The sequence below is a fragment of the Penicillium verhagenii genome (genome assembly GCF_028828195.1).
Source record: "Penicillium verhagenii strain IBT 33310 chromosome Unknown utg000006l_segment0_segment0, whole genome shotgun sequence".
NCBI lineage: Eukaryota > Fungi > Ascomycota > Eurotiomycetes > Eurotiales > Aspergillaceae > Penicillium > Penicillium verhagenii.
In genome coordinates, this window is record NW_026643170.1 from 61266 (window position 1) to 88394 (window position 27129).

At 46.7% G+C, this 27129-nt stretch overlaps 12 protein-coding genes across 12 annotated transcripts; 3 read left to right on the plus strand and 9 right to left on the minus strand.

The window, feature by feature from the left end:
• Positions 1-299: 299 nt before the first annotated feature.
• On the plus strand, positions 300-1427 carry lcp5 (small subunit rRNA maturation protein LCP5; the record flags this gene model as incomplete). The annotated part of the gene is made up of 1 exon (XM_057164824.1): positions 300-1427. The coding sequence occupies one exon, from the start codon at positions 300-302 to the stop codon at positions 1425-1427; it is 1128 nt and encodes a 375-aa protein (XP_057020423.1).
• A 403-nt stretch (positions 1428-1830) lies between these two features.
• N7466_005428 (uncharacterized protein) lies at positions 1831-2156 on the minus strand (the record flags this gene model as incomplete). The annotated part of the gene is made up of 3 exons (XM_057164825.1): positions 1831-1904; positions 1951-2063; positions 2125-2156. The coding sequence occupies 3 exons, from the start codon at positions 2154-2156 to the stop codon at positions 1831-1833; spliced, it is 219 nt and encodes a 72-aa protein (XP_057020424.1).
• A 950-nt stretch (positions 2157-3106) lies between these two features.
• Positions 3107-3553, plus strand: N7466_005429 (uncharacterized protein; the record flags this gene model as incomplete). The annotated part of the gene is made up of 1 exon (XM_057164826.1): positions 3107-3553. One exon carries the CDS (start codon positions 3107-3109, stop codon positions 3551-3553), a length of 447 nt encoding a protein of 148 aa, XP_057020425.1.
• Positions 3554-4210: 657 nt separating this feature from the next.
• On the minus strand, positions 4211-4498 carry N7466_005430 (uncharacterized protein; the record flags this gene model as incomplete). Its single annotated transcript, XM_057164827.1, has 2 exons — positions 4417-4498; positions 4211-4333 (listed from the first exon to the last, which is right to left on the minus strand). Exons 1-2 carry the CDS (start codon positions 4447-4449, stop codon positions 4211-4213), a joined length of 156 nt encoding a protein of 51 aa, XP_057020426.1. The 5' UTR covers positions 4450-4498.
• Positions 4499-5840: 1342 nt separating this feature from the next.
• Positions 5841-8624, minus strand: N7466_005431 (glycoside hydrolase family 92 protein; the record flags this gene model as incomplete). The annotated part of the gene is made up of 7 exons (XM_057164828.1): positions 5841-6426; positions 6497-7180; positions 7244-7305; positions 7361-8125; positions 8198-8307; positions 8366-8398; positions 8471-8624. 7 exons carry the CDS (start codon positions 8622-8624, stop codon positions 5841-5843), a joined length of 2394 nt encoding a protein of 797 aa, XP_057020427.1.
• Positions 8625-9710: 1086 nt separating this feature from the next.
• N7466_005432 (Zn(II)2Cys6 transcription factor domain-containing protein) lies at positions 9711-11887 on the minus strand (the record flags this gene model as incomplete). The annotated part of the gene is made up of 5 exons (XM_057164829.1): positions 9711-10569; positions 10640-11113; positions 11191-11567; positions 11667-11765; positions 11831-11887. The coding sequence occupies 5 exons, from the start codon at positions 11885-11887 to the stop codon at positions 9711-9713; spliced, it is 1866 nt and encodes a 621-aa protein (XP_057020428.1).
• Positions 11888-12363: 476 nt separating this feature from the next.
• On the minus strand, positions 12364-14343 carry N7466_005433 (uncharacterized protein; the record flags this gene model as incomplete). The annotated part of the gene is made up of 3 exons (XM_057164830.1): positions 12364-13542; positions 13604-13934; positions 14003-14343. 3 exons carry the CDS (start codon positions 14341-14343, stop codon positions 12364-12366), a joined length of 1851 nt encoding a protein of 616 aa, XP_057020429.1.
• Positions 14344-15683: 1340 nt separating this feature from the next.
• Positions 15684-16836, minus strand: N7466_005434 (RTA1 domain-containing protein; the record flags this gene model as incomplete). Its single annotated transcript, XM_057164831.1, has 5 exons — positions 15684-15768; positions 15832-15906; positions 15967-16247; positions 16313-16358; positions 16439-16836. The coding sequence occupies 5 exons, from the start codon at positions 16834-16836 to the stop codon at positions 15684-15686; spliced, it is 885 nt and encodes a 294-aa protein (XP_057020430.1).
• Positions 16837-17381: 545 nt separating this feature from the next.
• Positions 17382-20252, minus strand: N7466_005435 (metal cation transporter MSC2; the record flags this gene model as incomplete). The annotated part of the gene is made up of 4 exons (XM_057164832.1): positions 17382-18228; positions 18311-18529; positions 18594-19757; positions 19834-20252. The coding sequence occupies 4 exons, from the start codon at positions 20250-20252 to the stop codon at positions 17382-17384; spliced, it is 2649 nt and encodes an 882-aa protein (XP_057020431.1).
• Positions 20253-20645: 393 nt separating this feature from the next.
• N7466_005436 (chitobiosyldiphosphodolichol beta-1,4 mannosyltransferase) lies at positions 20646-22197 on the plus strand (the record flags this gene model as incomplete). Its single annotated transcript, XM_057164833.1, has 3 exons — positions 20646-20883; positions 20966-21162; positions 21256-22197. 3 exons carry the CDS (start codon positions 20646-20648, stop codon positions 22195-22197), a joined length of 1377 nt encoding a protein of 458 aa, XP_057020432.1.
• Positions 22198-22331: 134 nt separating this feature from the next.
• On the minus strand, positions 22332-24761 carry N7466_005437 (uncharacterized protein; the record flags this gene model as incomplete). The annotated part of the gene is given in 5 exon segments (XM_057164834.1): positions 22332-22528; positions 22595-23350; positions 23416-23656; positions 23671-24557; positions 24641-24761. The coding sequence occupies 5 exon segments, from the start codon at positions 24759-24761 to the stop codon at positions 22332-22334; spliced, it is 2202 nt and encodes a 733-aa protein (XP_057020433.1).
• A 615-nt stretch (positions 24762-25376) lies between these two features.
• Positions 25377-26850, minus strand: N7466_005438 (thiolase family protein; the record flags this gene model as incomplete). Its single annotated transcript, XM_057164835.1, has 3 exons — positions 25377-25577; positions 25665-26609; positions 26698-26850. 3 exons carry the CDS (start codon positions 26848-26850, stop codon positions 25377-25379), a joined length of 1299 nt encoding a protein of 432 aa, XP_057020434.1.
• Between the last annotated feature and the right edge of the window lie 279 nt (positions 26851-27129).

Below are 27129 nucleotides of genomic sequence, written 5' to 3' on the forward strand. Positions count from 1 at the left end.
ATGACGATCATAGTGCTTGCCCGCACGTGACAGGGGTCGATGTAATCTGTAATCAACTCCTAGTTATGTAATCCAGATTGCTACCTTCAAGGTGGTAGTGCAGATGGATACGTGGTAATATACTATTTGCTGGGGAAAACCGATCTGGAAGCGTATAGAATACTAGTACCAATACATTACATTTGACCAGACCGCCTTGCTTGAACTGTCACGTGCTGATAAGATCGAAAACCAAAAAATCAAAAAAAATCAAAAATCAAAAAATTTCCGCGGAATCAAACAAGTCGAAATTCGACACCATGGCTTCAGAAATTGCCCAATCACGCTCAACGAGCTTGTCAACACTCTTAGAGACCCTCACATCATGCTTGTCTAGTGCTGCTTCCTCCCTTCCTGCTCCCCACAAAGACGCTTCCTCCGATGTCTCCATTGAGCCTCCACAAGATGGTATCTCTCTCCTCGATACGAAAAGCGAAATCCTTCTCTCCTACCTCCATAATCTTGTCTTCCTGATTATCTTTCAACTGCGACAATCATCTCAACAGAAATCAGATGATTCGGAAAAGGCTACAAACGATGCGCTTCGGGATGATGCCGTGAAGAAGTTAGTCGAGCTTCGGGTATTCCTTGATCGCGGTGTACGACCATTGGAAGGACGTCTGAAGTACCAGGTTGATAAGGTGGTCAAAGCGGCTGAAGACGCGGAGCGGACCGAGAACCCATCAAAGTCGAAGAAGGCCACCAAGTCGAGCAAAGCTAAGGATTCGGGTGATGAAGTATCCTCGGATGGCAGCGAGGACGATAGCGACGAAGATGACATGGATGAGATGGCCTATCGTCCTAATGTCGCCGCATTTTCCAAAGCCAAGGTCGACTCCAAACAACAACCCCAAGCCAGAGCTCAACGCGAAGAGCCCAGCGATGGAATTTACCGACCACCCAAGATTATGCCCACCTCCCTTCCCACCACCGAGCGTCGTCGTGAGCGCGAGGATCGCCGACCCCGCCGTTCTAATGTCATCGATGAATTCGTCAATGCCGAGATGTCATCCGCACCCATGGCCGAGCCTAGTATTGGTAGCACCATTCTCGCCGGTGGCCGAGAGACCAAGACCAAGAAAGATCGCCAATATGAAGCCGACCGAGCACGTTACGAAGAAACCAACTTCGTCCGTCTACCAAAGGAGACTAAGAAAGAGGAATCCAAACGACGTGGCCGCGACCGTGGAACTTACGGTGGAGACGAATGGAAGGGACTCACAGAGGGCGCTGATCGCATTGAGCGTCTTACCCGTCGGAGTAAGAACAGTGGTGCCCTGGACAAGAGTCGGAAGCGAAAGAATGAGGATGGACAGCGCGATGACGGCGTGGGGATGGGTGAGATCTTTGACAAGCGTCGCAAGAAGATTGATAGTTGGAAGCGGTAGTGGATGGATCTGTAACGATTACTGATATCCTTGTTTCTTTTACTTGCGAGACTACGATCATCGCCGGAGTTGTGATTGGGAAACAAAACTTTTTGTATTTATTGAACATCGGAGAATTCCCATGGGACTTCCAACTCCTACTACCTACAAGAATTTTTTATATACTATATTTGCTAATGGGGCAAACAATTGATCTTCTGAACTTCCTGAGGTCCTTATGTAGAAACATCAATGTTTGAAGGTTTTAAAGGTAACATTTGAAGCTACCAGGTAGATCAGGTGGGTAGTACGTGCCCTCAAGTGGAACATTTGAACTCTTATATTTCTGCACCAGTTGACCAAATGTTTATACATATATCATTCAATGTTTGCCATCGTCGGTGAATTGTCTGGTAAGGCTTCCTCATTGGCCAGGCATTATGTATAGATCCTTCGTCTTGTTAATAATGCCCACCAATGCATCTCGTTCCACAGGGTCTGTAAAATATTCGCCATACAAAGTAGTTGTAATAACCGCATTAACCATTGATTACAGGCTGTACCCGAGGATGGTTCACCGCGATTCCATAGTATATATTCAACACAATGGATCGCACTTGGGCCTCAGCTTTGCGATGTATGACACGAGTAACAGTTCTTGGCACCATTATTAGTATAGGTACTTCTTCTCTCGTGATTCAACCAAGTATCAACATACTCAAGATGCGGGTTTTCGGCAGTCAAAATCATTTGTGCTAAATAAAAATGCTGAATTGCTGTGACTTAAGCTGTATCTAGATACCATATAGTAGGAAATATTCTTCCTTTTGACCGGTCAGCTTGATGTTCAAGAATCAAAGGTTCTAGCTCCCTAATCAAATCTTGTGTAAGCTATTACTCTTTTAGCTTAAGTTATACTGTTTAAAATAGGTAGTTAGTCAGTAAATGTTTCCCCCCCTTAAACTGTTGATAAGGAGTCAAGGATAAGTAACATATTATATATACTCTATTCTTCAGGTAGTTTCTGCCCCTATTACCATTTAGTAACTACCCTGGTAAATAGAATCATATAGTTAGCTAGTATAGTATTCTACATATCCGCTCAGCCGTACTTAAAGCCACACTATATCCGCATGGTCAATTGTCTCTAAAGCCCCGAAAGATTAGAGCGGCGACAGATTTACGCTAGGTGAATGTGGGTGATATAGGTGAGAACTTTGCAGACTGGGGGATAGAGGTGAGAACGGGGTGATCGACCACGCCTAGTACACCGACCTTGCCTAGGTTTAGAAAAACATATAAACCAACAGCTTAGGGCCCTTTGCTCGGTCTGCTATAAAATTCCTAACGCTTAAATTATGTCACTAAAGAAGAACTTCCAGGCACAGCTCAAGGAGTGTATTGCACGTGTAGTGGTTGTTTAAAGAAGGATAGTCTAATTAATTGACGCATAACACACATAACACACTTCTTGGACTGCACACTCTTAAAGCACAAATACGATGCAATCCACAGACTATAAGGAACTTTCCAGTTAAGGTATTGCGTGGTGGGTAAAGGGCCACTGGAGTATACTCATCGCTCGCAGAAAGAATTTCGACAACCCGAGTCGCGGGATTTGACGTTCGCGTTGCCACATGCGAGTAGCAGCAATCTAGGACGAAGACAGCGTCTGTATCTGCGATGTCGAAGTACTGGACATGTCCTTTCACCACAGTATCGATGTAATCTTGGAGGCTGATGCTTCGGCGGGATGGGCCTTCGACAGCCCAGAGCTCTTCCCCTCTAACCTCTCCGTGCCCGGCATAGTGAATAAGCACGATGGATTTGCCGGGTGCCTCTGTTGCGCGTCGGAAAATGGACCGAATCGCGTCATTCAATGTCCAGCCCGGAGTCCGATCCTGTTCGGCCAAGATCTCAACTTCAGCTTAGTCGAGATTAAGTGTGCTCAGGATCGCCTGGAAATTATCGGTGTCTGCAGCGGTATTCTTGTTGTCTCGCTCCCACCGAATACTCAGCGTGAAAGAGAAGTTGTAAGCTCGGCTGCGATTGTTCATAGCGCGAGCTATTGCGTCATTGAGTTGGTCTGCGCTGATGGCTTCCATGGTGGGTTGAGGGAGTTATCTTGTAAAGGGAGAGACGTTTGAGTGTATTTAGAAAATTGCACGAAGAGTTGAGCATGGGAAGGTAGTAGAAGTAGGAGTTGTCTTATACAAGGAGTAAAGTTCGAGTATGTATGAATACAGGATTACACGAAGAGCTGGGCGTGAGAAGGTAGTATACAGTACACAGTATAGTGGAAGAGCTATATTAGGTGCGGCGGCCGATACCCGCCACCCCTCTGTCATAACCCAATTTGGATTTCTAGCTTTACCGCCCCAGGTGCCTGTTTCTTGCCTGTATTGTATTTATTATGTATAGGAATATCTTAAGGAATTTGATCTAAATATGGGTTACTTTTAGAATAGACTTGAGAATAGACTTGAGAATAGACTTGAGAATAGACTTGAGAATAGACTTGAGAATAGACTTGAGAACATTGAATAGACTTGAGAAGGGACTTGAGAATGGATTATACGACTAGGATCTCCGCCTCTCTTTCTTGATATTTTTTTATGGGCCATTGCAGAGGGGTGGCGGGTATCGGCCGCCGTAATTAGGTTTAGTACTAGTGCCAAATAAGGCTTAGTAGGTAGGTACCGAATCAGATCTGGAATGTACTTCAATATACATTCAAGGGTGCTAGATTTTCTCAAATAAGGAAGTGATTGACCACAATATACAACCCCTCGAGAGGTTTTGTACTACAGAAGACGGCCTAAATGGTGTGCAGCCACTGCAGAGATCGCATTTCGAAGAGTTGGACAGTGGTGAGCACGGCGCGGCACCTCTAATTGAAAATTCCTACGCTCGTCACAATGGTCAAACTGGGGGTAATTGATTAATCCTTGAGTGGGCTTTTTTAGACACATAGATAGCATGGATTCAAAACTTGAAGTTGAATTCTTACCAAAGGAGAGAGCTCTTCAATAAAATATCTCATCAGACAAGATTCTTGCACCGTTTTGGATGCACTGACCGAAAGGTCATCTCTAGATGGAGACAAGGAATCAAGATCGGAGATAGTATTTCCGATCTCTCCTGGGTGACTGCTGTATGAGTCCGAATACAAATGCAAATTAGCATTACTGGTAAGTGACACTGGTGGAGAAGATAAAGCATCCGTCGGGGAATTTTGGACAGATTGTTGTCCTTGATGATCGTAATTGAACAATGCATTGGGATTAGTGAGATTGATATCTTTCTGTAGACCCACTTGAATGTCGGTGGGAATGTTTCCCAAATTGGATCTGTATTCACTTGGAGTGGGCGACGTATCCATTGGATCATCATTTTCCCCAAAGGCTCCAAGTATCCGGAGATGGGCTTGAAACTGAAGGACATGCCGTTGGTCTCCAGGTTCTGGGCTTGCTTTTTACCCATGTTTGGCCTCGGGCGAAATTTTTTTCTAAGTTGGCTGTTGAACCATGTCGAAATATGGCCTTTTTTTGCACTAGCCGGCAGTTCAGTCCTTTGGCCTTGCATCGTTGACAAACCGGTCTTTGTTTGTCACCTGTATAACAAATTCCAATGTGAGAAGATTGGTATATCGTATGATGGGACTGAAAGTGGCTTTTGCCAAAAAAACTAAAAAGAAACAGAAGGGAAAAAATATCATACATTTTTGGTGACTCTCTACTGACAGATATTAGTTAACGCGCCGGGCCAAGATTTGATGCAAGATAACGATATCCTTACCTCGACACTTGACACATGGTGCTTTGGCCGACACCGTACTGCTTGACATATCAACTGAAGCTAGTAGATAATCCATTGATGTTACTGGCGATGACTCTTTGAGCGTATCGACAAATGATGAGATTAAGTGATACGGCGACGTTTACCTTGAAGAGTAAAAAGCAAAAGGTTTGGGTTGGAGTCATCCCGAGGTCAACCTTACCACGCGTGGCAATATACTAGAATTTCCGTATTGACTAATATCCCCCCGACGATCCTTGCACTTTCGCCGTCTTTTGCCTCAAACGGGGGAAACTGTGGACATTTATGTATTACATATGGATATAAGGACTTCAAATGTTGAAAATATAGAACTTAGCACCTGAGTGGTGACAGTACACACTTAGTACTTCAGATAGTAGGCATTATACGTACCTAGCTGCTCGATCTGTCTATTTCCCACTCAGAATACACATGTGCACGCTACAAATGACAAAAACTGCTAAAATTGCCAAAGAATTAAAGAGAAACAGGCATGTTATTATGTAGGCATGAACTGAGCAAACTATACTTCGGTTTCAAAAAAAGACTATTTCATGACCTTTGGCAACTTGCTCCTGCTGGGAACCACTTTATTCCCGCGCAGATCATCCCTCATCATTTTTTCGGGTATTCAGAAAGGCTTGGAGGGAGGTCATCAGTGTTGGTTCCCCATGCACTTTCTGTTGGACCTAAAACTAGCTCCAAAAGTCCACCATCTGTAAAGAAGTCATGTGTCACCCAGTTCTTAGTCCAAGGCTTGCCATTCCATGTCACACTTTGAATATAAATCGATTCGTAGGTAGGGTCAAAGTTAATATTCCGGATCGTCGCCACCTTACCAGTAAGGCCATTCGTAATATTCACCTCTCTGAAATAGGGAGGATTTATAAGGTAGGTGTCCATTCCAGCCACCGGCCAGAGACCTATCATTGAAAGAGCAACAAACGACCCCATGGCTCCACTGTCATCGTTACCGGCAATGCCTTCAACAGTAGTATTGAATTGGGATGGGATGTAAGAGTGGCTGAACTTCGAAGATAAAGCAGGCCGCCCCGAGTAGTGGAATTGAAAGACTGGGAGAAAAGCCTGCTCGTCGCCCACATATAGAAGTCCAGACTCGTGGAGGAACTGGAGCCGGGAGGTAAAAGTTTCCATGCCTCCGAGACTCTGAATCAGACCTCCCATATCGTGTGGGGCATAGCTGAAATACTATATAAGTGAATCGTACTTTGATGGGAGAGGTTGGGGGGGGAGTCTTTTTAAAAACGTACAAGCTGTATAGCCATGAGCTTCCTTCATATGTCTCATGACCTTCAGGATTGAGGTAGCAAGAGGTAAAGTTGAGAAGAGGGCTGCAGAAAATGGGATCTTGGTAACCCCAAGTACCGTTTGCATAGCGAGGCTGTAGGAATCCAGTGAAACCGGTGTTGACTCCGTTGATGCTGGACTTCTGATCTGCTTTGAATAAATTCTCCCAGTTTCCACTTCGTGCGATATATTTGTCGTGGTCGGCCGAATGTCCCATTCCCTTGGCCATTTCAGCGATACAGAAATCGTTATACGCATATTCCACCGTTCGAGAGACACTGCGAGTGTGGGTACCCACTCCATAGGGATCATAATCGTCGACAGGGACGTATCCAAGGCTCTTCCAACTGTGTAAGCCACCACGTCCCTCTACGCCCCAATTCTTAGGCTCCACTTCGGCATCTTTCACAACAGCTTCGTAGGCAGTATCCCAGTCGATACCGGGTATCTTTTTGAGATAAGAATCTGCCATGAGTACGTCTGCGTTGGAACCTCCCTGGGTAAAGCCCTTACAGAGGGACATACGACAGTCGGGTAAGTATCCTTCATGTCGGTAGATATCGACAAGACTGCGCATCATGAGAGACTGTGACACAGGGTCGACTATTGTCAAGAGTGGGTGGATGCTTCGGTATGAATCCCAAATGCTTTGTTCATATTAGCAAAACAAATTCATTCTTACCAGCTTCCTCTGAAAAGAATCCACTCACCAATAATAGCTATCGTAGTATGGCTCGTCACTCTCCCAGAGGGGATTTTCGCCAGTGTAATCCTGGGGTTTAAAGGATTAGCAAAGTTAAAATATCACGTACTAACACTGTGCATACCTGTGGGGAAATATAGGACCGGTATAAACCGCTCCAGAAAACTGTTTGCAATTCCTTCGATACTCCCTGAGAATCTACGGAGACAGCGCCGCTCAACTTTCTCCTCCAAACATCTTCAGCCACTGCCAGAGTTCCATCAAAGTCAAAGTCAGGCTGTTCTTTCTCGGCATTTTCACAAGCTTGGTTGACACTGATGAAACTGACCCCTACACGAGCCAGGAGGGTATTGTTTTGGGGGGCGTGAAACCTCGCAAATGTGCCACCTGATAGAGTAGCTGGGGTGTTTGTGCCATCAGCCAGCATTGAAACAAATTCTTGACTAAAATTGGCGCGATTTTTGACCCAGACTCCTGTATCACGGAGTTCAGCCCCCTTAAAATCAACGCAGAAGTGAAGGTCATAACTTCCAATGCCGAAGCTTGGACTGAAAGTACCATTTCCGCTCAGTCGTCCAGTTGATTTGTCCACAACAGCAGTTCCATTAGTCCGTGACTGCGGTAGATCCATCAAATCTACTGAAATCACCGGGCTCAGGGAACTGCTAGAAGAATTGTCAAAGGTGAATCTATACAAAGCAGATCGGTTGGTGGTTGTCATTTCGGCATGCACTCCGTTTTCGAGTGAGATGGCAAAGTATCCGGGTCTTGCCAGAGGTGATTTTTCATTTTCCAGCCAGCCCACAGCTCTATCAGATTGTTGCCAATTGCATTCGTTAATGTTATCGCAGGTTTGAGCAAAGATGGGGAAATTGCCTAATGATGGTGACTGTGAACGTTGTCAGTCGATGTTTATGCTTTAAAAGTGGTAGAAACCTTGGAAACCATATGGAAACCATACACCCCCTGTGCCTGAGTCGTGCATATGCGAGAAGCCCGTGACAGTCAAGTCGTCGTATGCAAAACCGGCTTGATTCTCGCCAGCTGTGTCGGCAACGGCTTTTGCCATGCCTGTCAAGATCTTCCATTAGCGAGAGCCAATAAGTATTTCAATATGGATTGTCTTTACCAAATGGCAGTGTTGCGCCTGCAAAGACGTGGCCTGTGATTATGTGACATGTCAACATTCTGAACTTCTGAAATCGCCAATCTTGCCCTTCAGACCGTCACCTACCCCCATTTGCGGTACCAATAAAAGGATCGACATAATCCAAAACATCAAAGGTATTGCCTGTGTTATCATTTGAAGCTATAACAGACGAAGCATAAAGAAGCGCAGCAAAGATACCGAACCCTTTCACGCGAAGGTGGGATATTGCCGGAGACATAGTGCACACTGGATGAACCCAGCACTTTCAAGGTTGAGATGTGGAAGGTAAACACTCAAACGGCCGGTTCGATTTCAAGGATACAACAACGTCGTCCGAAACAAAATCCCCACGCGTTGTACCGCGGGCCAAGCTCCCTTATTTACATGTCGCGGGGAAGCACATTCCATGCATCGATCGGCATGTTGACTTCCTATATCAGGAAAAGATGCATCTAACCACATTTTGAGCTAGATCATCAGAGCTAGGGCATGTCGTATCGGAAATTTGCCGGCACAAGTGCTGGTGAGACGTCAGTATACTTTGCTTCGCCACATAAAAGCACAAGACAGCATCACGGGGCGGCTGTAGCCGCATGGAAGGATATACTGGAAAAGGATTGAGTGGGTGCCACATTTATCCAGTGCCGATCCTTGTTGAAGCATTGGCGAATCGACGACTCCGTGCTGCGGGGAACACAAGTGGACGGAGCGGAATCGAAGGGATTTGTTGCCAAAATCGCAAGAGTGGAGAATATGCAGTCACTCGGTCCTCGTCACTATGTAACCCTTGTACGTTCAATGTTACGTCGCTTTAAATGTTGAATCTTTAGATGAGGGGAACAACATTGGAAACAGTCGGGAGGTGGCGCATGCGGCACACTCGTTATCATTGTATTTGTTGTTGTTGTTGTTGTTGTTGTTGTTTTTTCATACCTCAGTTCAAATGTTGTCAAGAATCGCGTTCCTGGTAGCGATCTAGTATTCATCCTCGGGACACCAAGTTACTTTTTGTTATAGACCGACATTCGCTAACCTACTAGTAGCTACTAGATTCGTCGGGTTTGAGTAGTACGTTCAATCTTGGCACCACAGTTTATCTAGCATCATGCGGCCTCACCTTGACTTATGTGTTCGTGTTCAAGCTTCACACATTGGAGGTCCGATTGTCCGAACATTGAATTGAGCTAACAAGTTCTCGATACTTGACACTCTCCAGTTTTTACTTGGCTTATTTAGTTTTAATTATGGACCATTCATTCGTGGTCAAGTCTTCTCAAGTGAACACATCATCATATTAGGTTGTTTTTGGTTGATTCCCATTAGATCATGCTTGATCCCACAGAGATTGTAGCTTCTGAACAACAGATTCAGTCGCCCAACCGAAATCCGCTTCCAAACCACGCAGAAGATCCACTATGATCTGATGCTCTTCCAAACTCTCCAGACACTGGCCCACTGCGAATAATAGGGGAGTCATATAAATGCGAACCTCTCCACGAGGCCGTCCCAGAGCGATACCAAAGACCTCTCGACTTCGATATTCTACCTCTTTTGTGACCTCCCGATATCCTTGCAAGCGATCAAATGCCGTGCTGGGTGCACTCACCGTATCCGGAGGTCGATTCAACAAGAGTGCAATCCGCCCAAAGTGATAATGCTGCATGGCGGCCGCACAGGTTGGGAGGCTATAAAAAACCTCGGTTCTAGGATTCTCAATTCGTATGCAAGGACGAAAGGTCTCTGGAACACCTTCGAACCAGACTTGAAACTCGAAGGAAAGATCTAGCCAAGTATTTGTGGAAACAGTATCCTGAACTCCACCGGGCGAGATAGATGGTGGGGAGCCTGTCCACTGAGCAATCTGTGACTCCTTCGACCGAGCTAAAAAGTTGACGACCTTTGAGACGAGCCATGAAAGGGCGTTCGCTGCTTGATCCTCTTGAGTCATATGAGTGGATCCCATTTGAAATTTGCTTTGATCATCAATAGAAATCCCAGCTGCGCGCCATAAGGATAGATCGGCAGGGTTGAAATGGGTCGTTGATCTTGTGAAGTAAGACCCCATGTAGTCTTGCCGAGCAAAGTACCAAAAGGAAGCACGAACCCCATGAGAAAAAGTGGTTGGCCCTGACAATTTCAAACGCAGAAATGATTCAAACAAGGCCCGGATTCCCGAAAGATAGCTGCATTCAAAATGTGATCAGTAATTTTCGCCTAAAGTTGCCAAAAAACAAACAGTCCTGCATCACCTACTTGGTCATTTCCTCACAGGGGGTATCTAGCAGTCTATATAGTGTTAGAAGGGTGACAGTCGCGAGCATATCCTCCGCTTTTCGCAAAAGGCTTCCATCATTGGACCCTTCTTCTGTTAGTTCTTTCGTTGTAAGAGAATTGAGCCATCGCCCGACCGTCTTGATTGGTGATTCCAAAACAGCTGAGCTGGAGACCGCAGTATAGCCACCAGAACAACTATTGCTGAGATCAGATGCCGCCATGTAGTAGTAGTTTGCAGCCTTGAGAAACCATTCAACCTGGGCTGCATTTGGATACAACTCGGTCGTAGCAGGAGTAGTGAACATGCCATTCCAAGTGGATGATTTTGCGCCCTTGACTCGACCTAGCTGCTTTGCTGCCAATGAGGCGATGGCGAATTTAAGCGATGGACAATTGATAGCTCTAATAGGAACGTAGACGGAAAAGAATTTTCCAGTATCGGATAAGTCAATCCTGGACAAAATTAACGACTGAATGTCAGTTTTTTTTTAAAAAAAAGAAAATCCTTTTAAATGTGAATGGATACATACCAGGGTGATATAACGTCTGCATAATGACGAATGAGAAAAGCGATCTCATGTTCGGTGCCAGTCATGAGATCCGAGAAAATATCTTGAAACTCTTCCTTTTCGCTTCGTTGAGAGGGCGTCTCCGAAGAGTTCAGTCGTTGATGATCAGTTGAGATTGAGTTTGCGTTGTACGAATTTCCATTTCCAGGACTTGGATGCATCTCGATATTGGGCGATATTGAAGAATTGATAGATCCCTCTGCTATTGGATTGATTTGTGACTGCGGTCCGGCTTCTTCCATCTGGAAGGTGATTTGACCATCCTCTCCTGAGATGACTGATGTTTGATCACCCTGTGCGTCGGGCTGATTTTGAATTTCATGTATATCGGCTTCTCCCTGTTCTCAACTATCAGGCCTCGTCCACTTCATCTGAATCGATGACAGGAGTTTCCAGCGTACTCTACCAGAATGATAAGGAGCATACCGGCGTCTTACCGTAGCTCCTTGGTCAATGAATTTGCGAGTTTGCACATACCCAGGGCACTCCACACCAGCAGAAGTGCAACGTTGGCAATGTGGACGAGTCTCATCACACTGCGGGTAGTTAGTTTGACTTTGACCAGTACGTTCAAAACATTTGAATAGGTTTCAAGGCTAACCTTCAAATGTCTCTTTTTACACCGTTCGCACGCCTTGTTAGAAGGAACGCCAGGCATTATGCGTGAGACTCGAACGATTTTTTCTTCTTCCAATGGACCGCTCCTATGATCGTTTCTCCTGAAGTCCTGGTGACATGGATTCAATGTTCCAATTTGCTGATCACGAAGTTGAGCGATTGACGATTGACGTAGTGGACGAATCACGGAAAGATAGCTGGCCGTCGGCGTTAATTCGGGGTTTCTTCGCACTGTTAGCGGTGACAGATCTTGAATTAATAGTATTCAATGCATGTGTTTAACATCAAAGCTCTGTTCAAATCTTCCATGATGATAACTTCATTTTAACCCAGTTTATACCTAGGCACCTTCATACGTACATAGAGAACATTCGTGGTTATGTGCACGCTCCTGGGGCCACCTGGGCAGAAACCTCGCAGATGAATCCAGAAACGCTTTTTACAAACGGAAGGGATGATTTTTTATTACAGGGACCAGTGAAGCCTTCACTCCCATTCTCTTAAGCTATTTGAGACTTACTGCACGCCAACAGGACGTGCAGCGGATAAATTGACAACTCGGCCTGCTCCCCCTAGTGCTGGCGCACCGAATCTACTAGACACCGGTGGCGGCTTCACCCATCCCGGAACGTTGCTGTCTGCCCTTTCCCGTTTGTAAATAATTTCCCATACATTAGGAAACCCGGTGGGCAAGGCTCCTCGAGCCTTGGCCCCGGGGATCGCAAAGCGAGGGTTTGCATGTGTCAAATAACCGTGCATCAACCCCTGAGTAAGGAGTGAAGCAAGTATGGATTCGAGCTCCACCATGAGTAGAGGCGAACTCGGTTGGGATATCTGATCGTCAGCGTATGGATTCAGTTCGTACTGGTCATAGTTGGAGTCGGGTGTGCCGTCGATCAATTGACCAAGGGAGTTCTCTTTCAAGTAGCCTCCTTCGTCAAAGTAACCTGTCGGTGCTAGATAGTCTCCATATTTTTGCATTAGGTCAGAGTCCCCATTGGCAACGTTGGTCTCCTGTTTCTCAAGTTCCAAATAATCTGGGTCCATTGGCAGCAAGATGGTCTGTGAACCATATGATGACTGTTTCGAAGTCGGTTCATGTGCGCGATGGTGTCGTGATTGAAGCCATTTAGTAGCGATCAACAACTTCTGCAGGTACAGGAAAGGGGGAGTACTACGCTGCGCCTGCGCTTGCGGTTGTACATAATTCCCCCCATGGACGAATACTTTGCGACAGAATGACCGCCACACCAAGATCTCACACCGATTCCGGAGAGCGAGTAAGACTCCCTTGCGAGCAAACCATTGCCCAGTAGGGGAATCGAAGGAAAGGTATTGTCGGAATTCCAGATAATCACCACGTACAATCAATTGACATAGCGGTGTGAATTGCTCTGCCAGTCCACGTGCTTCCGGTCGCTGAAGAAGGGCTTTGGACGGGAACCGGCCCATGATGATGTTGCATGGGATCAGGTATGTCAGAATCAAATTTCGTTGACTGAGAGCTTGTCGGTGACATTGGTCATATGCTGCCTGCAGAGCGATTCGAGCAGGATGAAAGAAGGTACTTGAGAAAAGATAAAGGCCTAGATAGTAAAGGTATGTGACGCGCTGAGATGCTGGAAAGTGTTGTAATGGGGGAGATTGTGCGCTGATGCTAGAAAACATTTGCTCGGCGTTGCGCAGCTTCCCACACTGGTACGAGTCAGTTAATAAACCAATATTGATGAAGATTTTGGGGGTGAAAGAAGCCAACCTTAAAAAGAAGCTTTAAGCATAAGTTTGCTAACAAGTAGATGCCAACTCTTTTGCCTTCGGGCTTCCCATTGGGCCCCGGGGTGCCGCTGCGATCCGTCAAGCATTTGATGAAAGCCTCTCGCACTACGTTTGCAGATTGCTCGACCAACGTCACTTTCTCAACATTGTCTTCCTGGTTTGTACCACCTTCCATGCGTAGTATATGGGCGATGAGGTCCGGTTGGCGGTCCAGTCCCATGGCCAATTTCGCTAAAACTTTCGACAGATAAAGGACAGTTGGAAGGACGATAACTCCATGTTGGCTGTCTCCGAGGGCTAGAACGCATTGGCTAAAAAATCCGTGGTATCAGCATCTTTGTTGTTGGGTTTTGTTTTAAGAAATTTGGATGCGACCTACTTCAGCAGGGCTCGGAGAAGGTTGTAAGTTTCCAGAAGATTATCCACGTTGACATCCCGCAAGAAAGTAAAGTACAATTTCATAAAAGTCGGAAATGCGGACCATGAAGAGCTTTCCTCCGTTGTCCGTGGGACCAAAGCCTCACATCGGCGCAGCAGCTCAGCGTCGGTCTTGGGCCCAGGTCGGTATCTTTGGCGCAACTCATCAGTCATTTGTTGATATATGTTTGAAAGTGGGGGTTCGATTTGGAGGAAATCCTGCAACCTTGAGCCATCGCGTTTCTGAATGAGCTCAGAGAGGTTGGCCAAGAATTGGTCGAGGATGGTGGTTGGAGGAGGCATCTTGAGGGGGCGGCAGAAAAAGAAATCGGGGGAGCGCAAAGTGGAAATGGAGAGATAGTAAATGCGAGACCAAGTAAAAGGTCGGGACGCAAAAACTAACCTATGGACAAAAACATGGCGTTATGCCTTCCAAATGGATCAAGTACAGATTCGGGGAAGGCGATGCGACGGCAGAATACTACACCGCCCTATTTTTAGTTTGCTCCACCATTATGTATTCCCCATGTTCAACCCGTCACTACTGTATGTATTTCTTGAGACCCCCTTCCCCCCCATGCCAGGATTGACACTTGGACTCTACCGAAGAGGGGTTGATGTTTTTTCTGGCTTCTGAGTTTGTGTAGAAGGGTAATCAAAACCCCCAGAAAGATCAAGCGATGACCTCGGGACCTCCAGGGCTTGAGATGACTGTGCAGAGAACAATTGGAAAATTGACATGTCTACCTCAATGTGGATGTCAAGACTTCCTAGGTTGATGCACGTGATTATGCTCGATTGGATGGGTTTGCATACATAATACATACATACATAGTGCACAACATGGCTTGGGCAAAACTACTAGCTGTAGCTGCGCTATGACAAGCACTTGAGTGATATCTTGCATATGACCTGCTGCGGTGTCTGTGAAGCTGTGTCCCGAGCCTCCAGATGTCTATATTCTACTAGTATGTAACCAGTCGGCCGGCCAGGTACTCTGCAAATGTAGTTTCATTTCGAGCTGTTTTATCCAGGTTTGCACCTTAAGTACGGGAGCTATACACGGGAAGTGGGGCCGAAAGACTGGCAATGGGTCGAGCGATCAAATCCGGTAGTATGTAGTATGTATGAGACTTCAATGTTGTTGACATCTGGAACGATATGAGAGATAAAGGACCACATGTGCATGTGAGCACTTGAGCCTCAAGCTAGCACTGGTCTTCGGAGCACTTGAGCAGGAAAGAAGTGACATCTGGAGTAAACCCAACATTGAATCAGGATGGCTTGTTTGATGGGAAAGAGGATGAGAATATATAAACAAAAGGAGGGCAATTCCTGGGACTTCTCCGACTATATTAGATTGAGTGTTTAGAATTTTGAAACTCGTTACTGTGTATTTAAACTATTGTGCTGCTAAATAGTAGGTTCAGATGCTCAATAGACACGTACATATAGTATGTACAAATTGCCTCAAGGAAAACGCTGGTATAGTGTGCTCAAATGCTTTGTCTGACCAAACATTCTATGTCATGTAAACAAGATACAGGTACCTACAGAGACTTCGGGACCCTGAAGATAGGCGATGCAAAGATGAGAATCAAAAAATAGAAAAAGGTATTATGAAAAGAAGGGGGGAAATAGGTTTAATTCTTCTTGCCAGTACGCATTGATGGGAAGAACAATCCAGGATGAAAGAGAGTCAGGCTTGTTGATGCAAAGGCAATCATCCTTTGTAGAAAGGTTAGAAGTCAAATCAACAAATAAGGCCATATAAGAATCCATAATACTCACATTCCATCCAAAAGCAAGAACTCGTTCTCCTTTTGCATCAAGGGACTTCCCCAGCCACCGGCCATCTCCGGAATACTATTGAAAGCATTAAAATACGATTCACAATTTGAATTTGTGAAATCGACAAAGACTTACCGGTAGATACACCGGATCAAGACAGTGAGGTACGCAAAGATCTCGGCAAAAATAATCAGTCGCATCCGGTTGGGAGAAATAGAGGGCGCAGCGGTGCCTAGGTTTCCATCAAGAGTCTTCTCCCCTGCTAGACCATTGCCTTTTCGCGCAACGCTCCAGAAGAAATGAAGTCCGAATAATCCACACACAGACATGGTAGCCACCTGGAAAGCAATACCAGCGATAATAATATTATCACCAGCCTTCAAAAGCAACTGGTTGTCATTACCCGCGGCAGCAGCCTACACATTATAGAAAGGTTAGGAATTGCTTCATAGAGGGGGATGCATGGGTTGGGGGAACGAACAACTCCTCCTCCAGCGGCTTGAAGGATCAAACTACCAATATCGCAACTGATCATGTCAATATGTTAGCAAGAGGCCTCTTTGATACTCAGTCGCGTGTGGGGAATGGGAGAGAGTTTAGTATGTACCTAATGAAAATCCAAGTGAAAAGCCGTGGCTTCAGAATCGAATGTTCCGGTCCCAGATAAAGCACGATATGTTTGAGCGTGAGATAAACTCCCGCAGCAACGAAAGTCGGCGCCAGGACCAAACAAACAATCTGTAACTTGAAAGCGCTCTCATTCCAAGGATTGCTGTGCATCAACACCCGGCCAATATATCCCGCCATCTCCATGAGCGCGCCTACGCCCAGCGCAATCATAAACGTCCATGTTCGGTAATAAACGCCCAGGCCCACTTGTGCGACACCGAGAAGAGCATAATATGCCGTAAAGAAGGCATTTCCGCCAAGATTCGGTATATACCCGTATGTTGTTGCGGATACAGGGCACTCGAGAGAGACCTGTTGGCAGGTGGCGTAACTCATTGGAAATTTGCGATCACACTGAATCTGAGTCGGTTGCAGTACAATACATAGGCTGAAGTTGTGAGAGCAAGGTGAAAGTGGGTGTGGTTATGGGGAAAGGATTTGTGCAAAATCTTGGAGAACTCATCTCACCCCCATTGATTGTCAGCATGTTGCTAGGGGCCTAGGGCCTCCAAGGAACTGATGGGTCCCGCTTTTATGGTGGAGTTTTTAATCTCAAGAAGGCTGTGTAGATGATACTATTGGTGGATTCACGCGTGCTTTTGGTTATCGATAAATCGTTTTCGTTTTCGTTCTCGCGCATCGGTTTCGGTGGGGTCGACCCCATCGTTTACTGTAAATATCAGCAAATCGGAGGTAGAGAATCCCTTTCCGTGTCTCTCGGCTGGCGTGATGTTTCCTGATTCTGCAAAAGGTATATTTGAGTTGTTGTTTTTTGGTCTTGAGGGGTATCCATGGATTGCTATTACAATATGCTATCCAAAGAGTTGAGCTCTTTGAAGAAAAAAAAGAAAATTGAATAGTAAGCCCCCACCAAAAAACACCTAAAGACCCTTGTTCCCTCCACCGCACCAACAACGGCCTTCTCCATCCCGCTCCACCTGGACCACAATATCTACATTCTTATCCTTGAGATAGGTCACTGTCCTCTGTCGAACATCTTCAAGGTCCGAACCGCGGGATGCAATGACATGAATGACACCGAAAACCTTTTGAGCTTTATGTTCATGATCATGATCATGGTCATGGTCATGGTTATGATTGTCGTGGCCATGATCGTGATCGTGACACTGATCATGCCCATGACTGTCGTGTTGGTGGGCATGTTCACTGTGATCATGCTTGTGGTGGGTAGTAGTATGGTCGGTGTGATCATGGGAGTGTCCGGGTTCGCTTGAACCTGTATCATCAAGCCAGAACTTAGGCACAGTATACCCAACAACTCCCCGTAAGGTGCTGACCCCCGCCAGAGTTTCACGAACATTGTACTCTGTGTCGGCTGGTAAAGCCAAAAGCAAGGTTTTGGCTGTACTAATGACTAGCGGCACAGCCGAAGCAAAGATCAAGATAGCAATGAAGCACGAAGCTAGAGGATCATACCCTGCCCAACCCGAGTAATGTACAAGGATGGTGGAAATAACCACAGCCACAGAGCCAAGCGTATCAGCAAGGATGTGTAGAAAGATACCATGCATGTTCTCATTACCATGGGAGTGGTCGTGCCCATGATCATGACCGTGGTGGTGATGGCCATGTTCAAAGCTAAAAATTCCGACCAAGTTGACCAGCAAGCCAGCAAAGCTTACTGCCAACAATTCGCCAATACGGTGCATTTCACTACCGGATGACAACCGTTCTACGGCCTCATAAATGATTTCCACGCTGATAATCCTAGTCAATTGTTAGTTTTGCTTTTGGTTTTTTCTCTCTCTCCCTTCCTAGAAGTCTCAAATGGAAATTTCAGAGAGCTTACATGAGGAAAATTCCATTGGCAAAGCCAGACAAAGTATCGACTTTTCCGTAGCCATATGGAAAGCGAGCATTGGGGGGCCATTTGCTCATGACCGCAGCACAAAGTCCAACAACCAGGGCAAGGCAGTCGAAAAACATGTGGATACTATCACTGAGAAGACCCAGAGATCCAGTCAAAAAGCCATATGATAGCTGGACAAGCATAAATGAGAAATTTAAGCTGCGCAAGTCAGGATTCATACACCACTACCAGGGGGAGGCAAATGCAGATTTGGTCAACTTACCACATAAAGTAGAAAATGCTGCGGGAATCCTTCTCTTTTACGATGCTGTAAAGCAAAGGATATGGCTCACTGCGACGAATGACCCATTTGGTGATACGAGTAGTAGACTCAGGGGTGTTGGAATGACTGTGGGTTTGATGACCGTGGTTGTGATTGTGCGAATGAGCATCCACGCGGAGTCGGCTGTCGTCAATCCGTGAAGCGAAGAAAGATACAACAGCCAAGATGCAACGGGCACCGTAGACAGGCAAAATCTCATCCTGGATGTGAGGGGAGCAGAGAAGAGCTGCGGCTCCAGTACAGATGGCTAGTCCATACTTATCAGGAGAACGGAGGCCAGTTGGAAATGAAACCCCCAAAGATATTGCCAAGAGACCAGCAGGAATTAAAATGTAGAACAGGTCTGATAATGAAAAAGGTAGCCCTCGGGAAACGATAAGTCCGAGAACAAGAAGGAAAACACCCGAAACCAGGGCAAGAGGAGCATCGGTCGTCACTAGTACGCCCGCCGAACGATCGCCTGCCGACTTGGCTTTGGAAATCGATTCTGCAACTAGGCCTGGCTCTGGAATAGGTCCTTGATGGCGAAGAGAGGGAAGAGGCGGGGAAAGCACAAAGACAGAGGTCACTAGCGCTACATACCCCATGAAAGGAGAAGAGTCCGAGGGCTGATTCAAGCCAAAAAAGCTCAAAATCATCACACTGACCAGCAGAGCAATAGTCAAGCCCTTTCGGCTATATTTCTCCGAGCTTGCTCCACGTAAATCGGCTTGCACCAGGTTCGGGACTCCGGAGGCTGTTGAAAGAAGCAAAGCAAAAGCAACCAGAAAGCCCCCCACTTTCAATGATGCGTAAATCGGAAGTCCGATTGAGAACACCTGTATAAATGCAGCCTGGGCGGTCTTTGTATTGGGCGTGGGGAACTTGATCGGGGTAATCGAGCTTCCAGCTTGGCGCTTACGCAGAATTTGTCCACTTCCAAATGCTAAGAGTGTGAATGCGGTCAAAACACCCGCCGTTTGCCCAGCATGTCCAATTCCTCCAAATGGAGGAGTGGCATTTCCTGTGGCACTTGGTGCATGGCACGCATCTGCGCATTTGTGGGGATACCAAGAGAGTGCGATCCAGGGCAACGCGATCAGGGAACCGGCAAAGATTTCATAGCTACACCAAAGGGAAAGAGGGGAAAAGGGTCAATTCACGTCCGCCTGGAAGTTGCTGATAGATTTCGTTAACTCACAATTTCTCCGAGCTTGTCTCTGCGTGCATCTCTGACGCCGACTTTAGATTGTGCGAATGCGACGACAAGTCATGGATCGAAGCCACGCTATGGTTATGGGTATGGGTATGCGCATGGTTATGGCCCTGATGATCGTGGGATACCGAGAGGGAATGTGAGTGCTGATGATGAGAAGACACTGAACTTTGAGAGGCGTGTCCATGAGAATGAACTCTTCCTGCGACATTTGTAGTCTCTGGCACTTGGAACCCATTCACATTGGCGCCGAGGGAGAGGGGGAGGGGTGGCGGCGGTGGTTGTGCATAACGAGAGCGAGCGTGACCGCGGCTGTGACTATGGCTATGGTTATGGGTGTGACCATTACTTGCGGGTGAAGGAGCGAGGTTCGTGTCTGACGACGGCGACGGCCCCGTCGACATTGCTTGATTCGATTGATTTAGAAGACAGTAGAGATATTTGCGACAAGTTGAAGAGTTTAGGGGGGGGGGGTGTGCCGCTCAGCGTCAAAATCCGGGGGCTTCAAAGCTCAAATCGGGAGATAGGCAGTTTGCAGAGCACGCAGCATTGCGCGTCGTAGCTGCAGGGATGGGGATTGAGGGAGTCGAACAACTGCTCCACTTCGAGTGGACGACCACGTATTAGAGTGGTTCTTCACACCTCTCGCCGCGGACCTTGGGGGGGGCGAACACGTGACATATACCTTATCGCCAATCAATTCCATCATTCAAGTTGAGTTGCGAGTATCACTTGAAGCTCTTTTGGAGATTCTTGAGCTTTGAGCTTTGAGCCTGAGAAGGTTCATATATTCCACAATGATTGATACCCTCATCAATGTTGCTTTTTGCGTGTCAAGCGTGATAACGGTGTTGATTTTATTGCTCCCATCACAGTATCGGCCTCGTCCAGCTCCCACTTCCGAAGCGACTAAACGGCCGAAGACAAGTGTGCAGATACTCGTGCTAGGAGACATTGGTCGGAGTCCACGCATGCAATACCATGCCTTGAGTATTGCTAGAAAAGGTGGAGAGGTGATGATTATTGGATATACCGGTACGAGACCCCCCTCCAAAAAAAAAAAAAAAGAAAAGAAAAGAAGCTTCCAACTTAACGATTTGATTGATCCACGTTACAGAATCCGATCCTCATCCCGACCTGATCTCCCACCCAAACGTCTCCATTATCCCAATTCGCCCTCACCCAAAGATCCTTCAAACAAGTAATAAACTTCTATTCACCATTTATGGCCCCTTGAAGGTGCTATTCCAGATTGTGTGTATTTGGCGCTGTCTAGCGTATACTGCCCCGCCATCGCAATGGTTGCTGGTACAGGTGAGATATCCTATATATTCAAGACAGGAGGGAGGGAGAGAGAGAGAATGAATGTAAACGGAGGGGACGCTAATCAATACTTTGCATATGTAGAATCCACCATCAATCCCAACGCTTGTCGTCGCTTCTCTATCCTGCTTCCTACGACAAACGCGACTAGTCATCGATTGGCATAATTTTGGGTATTCCATTCTGGCTCTGAAACTCGGATCTAAGCACCCACTCGTGAAGTTTTCTCTCTGGTACGAGAGACTTTTTTGTAAATCGGCATTTGCTCATTTTTGCGTGACCAATGCAATGTGCTCAGTTCTTAAACGCGATTTCCAGCTCCAGGCTCCCATCCTGCCGCTGCACGATCGCCCTGCAAGCCATTTCAGCCCAATCCGAGATGCTGGTGAGCGCATTGCTTTCCTTGCAAGTCTACCAGAGACGATGGATGTATGTTCATCGGTCGAAGCTAGCAAATTACGGATTCTGGTCAGCTCAACTTCCTGGACCGCCGATGAGGACTTTTCAATTCTCATCGAAGCATTACTGCAATACTCGGAGCTCGCCGTCTCTAATCCAGACCTACCCGATATCCTTGCAATAATTACTGGCAAAGGTCCGCAAAAAGAAATGTATCTGCAGAAAATTGAAGCGTTTGAAGCCGCGGGTAAGCTGACAAGGGTCACGATTCGTACTGCATGGTTGAGCGTGTCAGATTATGCAAAACTCCTGGCCTCTGCATCGCTAGGAGTGAGTCTACATACCAGCAGTAGCGGAGTAGATTTGCCGATGAAAGTCGTCGACATGTTCGGTGCTGGCCTCCCGGTCGTGGGCTGGAGTCGCTTCGAAGCATGGCCTGAGCTGGTGACCGAGAGAATGAATGGGATGGGATTTGGCAGCGCAATTGAGCTGACAGAACAACTTACCAAGCTGTTCGGCGATGACAAAAAACTTGAGGCCCTTCGCATTGGCGCGCAAAAGGAAAGCACTCGGCGGTGGGATGATGAATGGAATCCCATTGCTGGCAAACTCCTTGGTTTAAACTAAACATAGCCAGGCATTAAAAATGCGTCAATTCAGAAAAAAAGGAATGAGTACTAATAGTAATCAAAGTCAATCCTGTAGACGTTGTCTTTCCCCTCCCCTCCATTCACAACCCGGGTTCGTAGAGATAATTCCTGCTAAACGCTGGTCTGAAATTTTGTATCACAGTAGATGCAGGTATCATACGCCTCGAAAAGTTGCATAAACTTTGGGCCAACATGGCGATGACGCACACGAGCAAGAATATCTTCATCAAAGTATTCCGCTCGGCAAATTGGGCAATACTTGGATATCCCGGGCTCCTGTATTGCCATGAAGCTTAGGGCACACCGTGCTAGAGTGCATGCATATCAACAGCAAGATCAAAACCTCCGCTCATTGGGGGAGGGGGGGGACTTACCAAAGAGATGCCCATTTGCACATTTTGCTTCCTTCACAGAATCCCAAGCGAGGCCTGCGTCACAAATCTCACAATATTCAAACATATGACCGCCAGGCATCTTCTGCTGATCAATTGGCTTGGATGATATGTTCGAGGACTCAAGGCTAGAAAATTTCGAGATTTCTTCGCTCAAATCCGCCCCCGTACTTTTTGCTAGTTGCTCTAAGCAATTCTGAGCTTGAGAACGAATAAAGTCGCTATGTCTATCCACTATCGCGGAGCACGCTGCGGCGTACAAAAGTGTTTGATCCTCCTTGCTTGATCCCACATCTTGTTCCACGCTACCGAGCACAGACAATATAGCCTTTCCTCGTTGGTCAAGAGCAAACTGCGGTTCGCTGTCCACCGAATGCGGAGTGAACAGGGTATGGAAATCCGGGGCTTGCTTGGTTCCTTCGTCGGTGAAAACTACCATTGATCTCTCGTTTGAAGCCACACGGTACTCAACCATATCTGTCGGATGTCTGGTGAAAATGACCGCAGTGAGACCACGGTACGTTGACAAACCCCAAACACGAGCAGCAGTATGCCCTCCCAAGTCATGACTCAAGTCATAGTCCTCCCGAAATTCTTCAACCACTTTCATCCAGAGTGGAACTTGCCACGGCTCAAGATCCCCTGATTGGCCAAGCGTTAAGCTAGCACCCAGACCACCTAGAGTACCCATTTGAAGGGTACATGTTCTATTTCGTTCATCTGATGTCACAACGAAGCCTGGGGTAGAGTCAAACTTTAGTTGAATGCAGACAAAAGAACAAGCAGCAAGCCAACCCACTCACTTGAAACAGGCTCCAAATTCCGAGGCCACGGCTCATCCTCCGGAGTAGGTAAGGACGAGCAAGGCCATCGTTGACTCTTTATTGCGGAAATACTTGTTTCACTGCCATCACACACGGACCAGGGTAAGGATACCGTGAGAACGCCACCAATGATTCCTACGGCCAGAACGAGATTTTCCGATTGTCCCTGCTGTAGTGAGTCAGTTGGAGAACTTCTCAGTATATGAAAACCCTTCTTTTTCTTTTAATACGTACAGTATGTAAAAATTCAAGAGGTCCTGTCACCCTTTGAGTCGAACTGTCAGATGGACGTAACGGGTGTGCTTTGACCTCCACCATGGCTTCGTATCGAGGCGTAACCTCCACCTCTTGGTCTGACTCTCCTATTGCAACAGTGGCCTGTATGATCTGCAGCTCTGTTCCATAGACAGCCGCAATTACAGTTCTTGCGGAATGTACATGGCCATTTCCCGAGATACTGGATAAACTCACCCATGGACCACACTTGATTGACGTGATCCGCGCTTTAGATCGAAGTGCATCCTGCAGAAGCGAGCCGGGGCAAGATACGCCGAATTGCTTTTCACCTCCGCATAGGGGATAAGTGGCCAACTGGGTGATTACGTATGCATCCGATGAAGCTTGTAGCCCAGTTGGTCGGTGAATTCGAAGTAGAGCCACCTCGTTAGCATCATTCGCTATGGCCAGTATCTGGACACCCCAACGAGACTCGGGTACTGTTGCCGATTTAGATCCATCGGCCGGTACTCGAAGAGGTGAGCACCAGTGGAAAGAGCGGATACTTGATTTGCGAAGGTCAATGCCACCAAGATCTTGGGAAATTTTGGGATTCGGATGTAGAGCGTTGTTCACGATGCTGACTCGAGCCCACTGGCCGTTGATTCCAACCGGTTCCCATAAGGAAAGAATCAGGTTGGAGGTCCAGATTGCCAAGGCACTCCGCCGGTATCGAGCTAGCCCTGGCGGCGACCATGAAAGGCCTATCACCGTACTCGATGATTGCTCCACGGCAATTGAAAAGTCATCACGGTTTTGCGGGTAAACCATGCCCCACTCAGCAACCGTGAATACATTGACCTTGGGAATGCGGGTGATTTGCCAGCCATTGTGGTCCCCTTGCTCTGAGTTGAATTTTGCAGGCCTCCATGTCTATTTCACGATACAGTCAGTATTTTTTTTTGGGTTATTCCTCAAGCGGATTCACTAGGGTCTTCAACCATAATTTGAACTTGGTCACCTGCGGCCACGGCAAGTTCTCCATCTGGCGACCAGTCAAGGGCCCCAAAACAAGATGGGAAAAGAAACAGCTCCGAAGAGCTGGACATGTTTGCTTTTGTTAAGATCCAGCTTTGTTGAACAGTATGGGTCTCAAGCTTTTGTTGCTTTATTTGTTTGATTTTTTGTGGGGGAGGAGAAGCTCAAGTATCTTTCAACGAGGAAGTAAAGAAGAGAAATGAGTTCACAGATTCACAGAGCGCGATTGCTTATAGCTACCCGATTGGGGCTAGCGTCATTCCACCCAAAAATATGAAAATCGAACTTCTTTTTGTACAACTTGACTGGTTTTTTTATTTTTATTTTTTGATTCTGATATTTAGTTGAATATGTAGAGTTTTACGTGCTCCACGAGGCGATCGCGGCTTAGCACCTGAAACTTGACAAGCATTTCTGAGTCTGGCTAGATGTTAAGCTTCTAAACCTTGGGAAGCTAAACCACAGATAAATAATTCGATGGAACTCAAGGCTTCAAGCTCACTAGTTTCGAACATTTGAAGTATGAATACATGTATATGTTCAATGTTTTAACCTTGAAAAAAATTTAAAAATTTAAAAAATTGATGTTTACATATCAAAATTTCAGAGGGGAAAATACCGCCGGAATTGTAGGCATGTTTAAGGGTATCGTTAAGGATGTTCATACTGATCGCATAGTACAGTATCTACTCCACGCGATCCAATCTCTGCACAACCATAGCAGTAGCTGCACCACCACCATTGCAGATGGCAGCCACGCCATATTCACCAGGCTGAAGCTGGTGGAGCAGAGTCACCAAGATACGAGATCCAGAGCTGCCTAGAGCATGACCCAGAGAGATAGCACCGCCGAGCATGTTGACCTTGGCATCTTCCAGACCAAGAATCTGATTGAAATAGTAAAGTTAGTTTGACAAAATCTAAAATTTCAAAAAAGCGGAAAAGCGAAAGAGGTATTGAGAGTCAAATCATACCTTCTCATTGGCCTTGATAACGGCGGCAAAAGCCTCATTGAATTCCCACACGGCCACTTGGTCCTTGGTGATACCAGCCCGTTCAAGGGCGATCGGGACGGCCTTGGCTGGTGCCACTGGGAAGTCCACCGGATCAATGGCAGCATCGGCAGTTGAGACAATACGAGCCAAGACCCGTCCCCCCGTGCCAAATTCCCGGGCCAAATCTTTGTTGACCAACACCAAAGCGGAGGCTCCATCATTCATAGTAGACGCATTGCCTGCAGTAACGGTGCCAGTTCCATCTCGCAGGAACGCGGGCTTCAGGCTCGTCAACTTGTCCACCCGTAAGTTCTCATAACCCTCATCTCGTTCAATGACGGTCTCGCCCTTCTTATTCTTGACTGTGACACTGGCAATCTCGTCCGCAAACCGGTTCTCCTTCCAGGCCTGCTGAGCCCGCTCGTATGAGCGAATGGCATACTGGTCCTGATCTTCTCGGGAAACTTGGTATTTCTTGGCGGTCTGCTCAGCGCAAATACCCATATGAAACTGATTGTACACATCCCATAGGCCATCCTTAATCAGACCATCTTCCATCTTGATTTCACCAAAGGGGGGTAGCTGACTGGAGCGGGGCATGTAGTACGGTACTCGAGTCATGTTCTCCATACCACCAGCCACTTGTGCCTCCGCCAAGCCAAGTTGAATATTTTGAGCAGCCAATGCCACTGACTTCAAACCCGATGCGCAAACCTTATTGATGGTCACTGCTTCGACAATAGAGGGCAGACCAGCGAATATAGATGCCTGGCGAGCGGGAGCTTGACCGACAGACCCCTGCAAAACATTCCCCATATAAACATCGCTGATTTTTTCCACAGGTATCTTGGATTTACTCAGGGCAGATTTGATTGCGATAGCACCTAGCTCAGGTGCTGACACAGATGCGAAAGAACCATTGAACTGTTTTAAGAATACTGTAAGTTAGCCGTCAATATTCTTTAATACAAGACTGTCATTTCAACAAAAACAGACAAACAAAGAAACTGACCTTAGCTGTCGGGGTTCGAGAAGCACTGATAATATAAGCATCCTGGATCTCTTTCAAGGTAGAACGTGCAGAGCTGAACTCTCTCTGGCTACGGAATGCGGGGAGGATAGCCCGCTTGGAAAGGCGAACAGACAACCCGGTAGTGATCGCCATATTTGATTCTTTCAATGTGAGAAGCTGTAGAAGGGATGAGAAAATCTTCTATAGGTGAAGATGAGTTTGTGTTAGACCATGAAAGACAAGAGAAGAAGGAAGTTCGCCGACTCTCACAGCTATTTGGACGGAATATAGCCGTTCCCGCAACCGCCTTTAACCGCCTCTACCGAGGCTGTTGGAGATCACATGATATGACATAAGGATATTTCGGATAATTCAACTTCCGCCAATACGGATAGTTTCCCCATATGACTAGTTACTCCGGGTTTGTTCCCC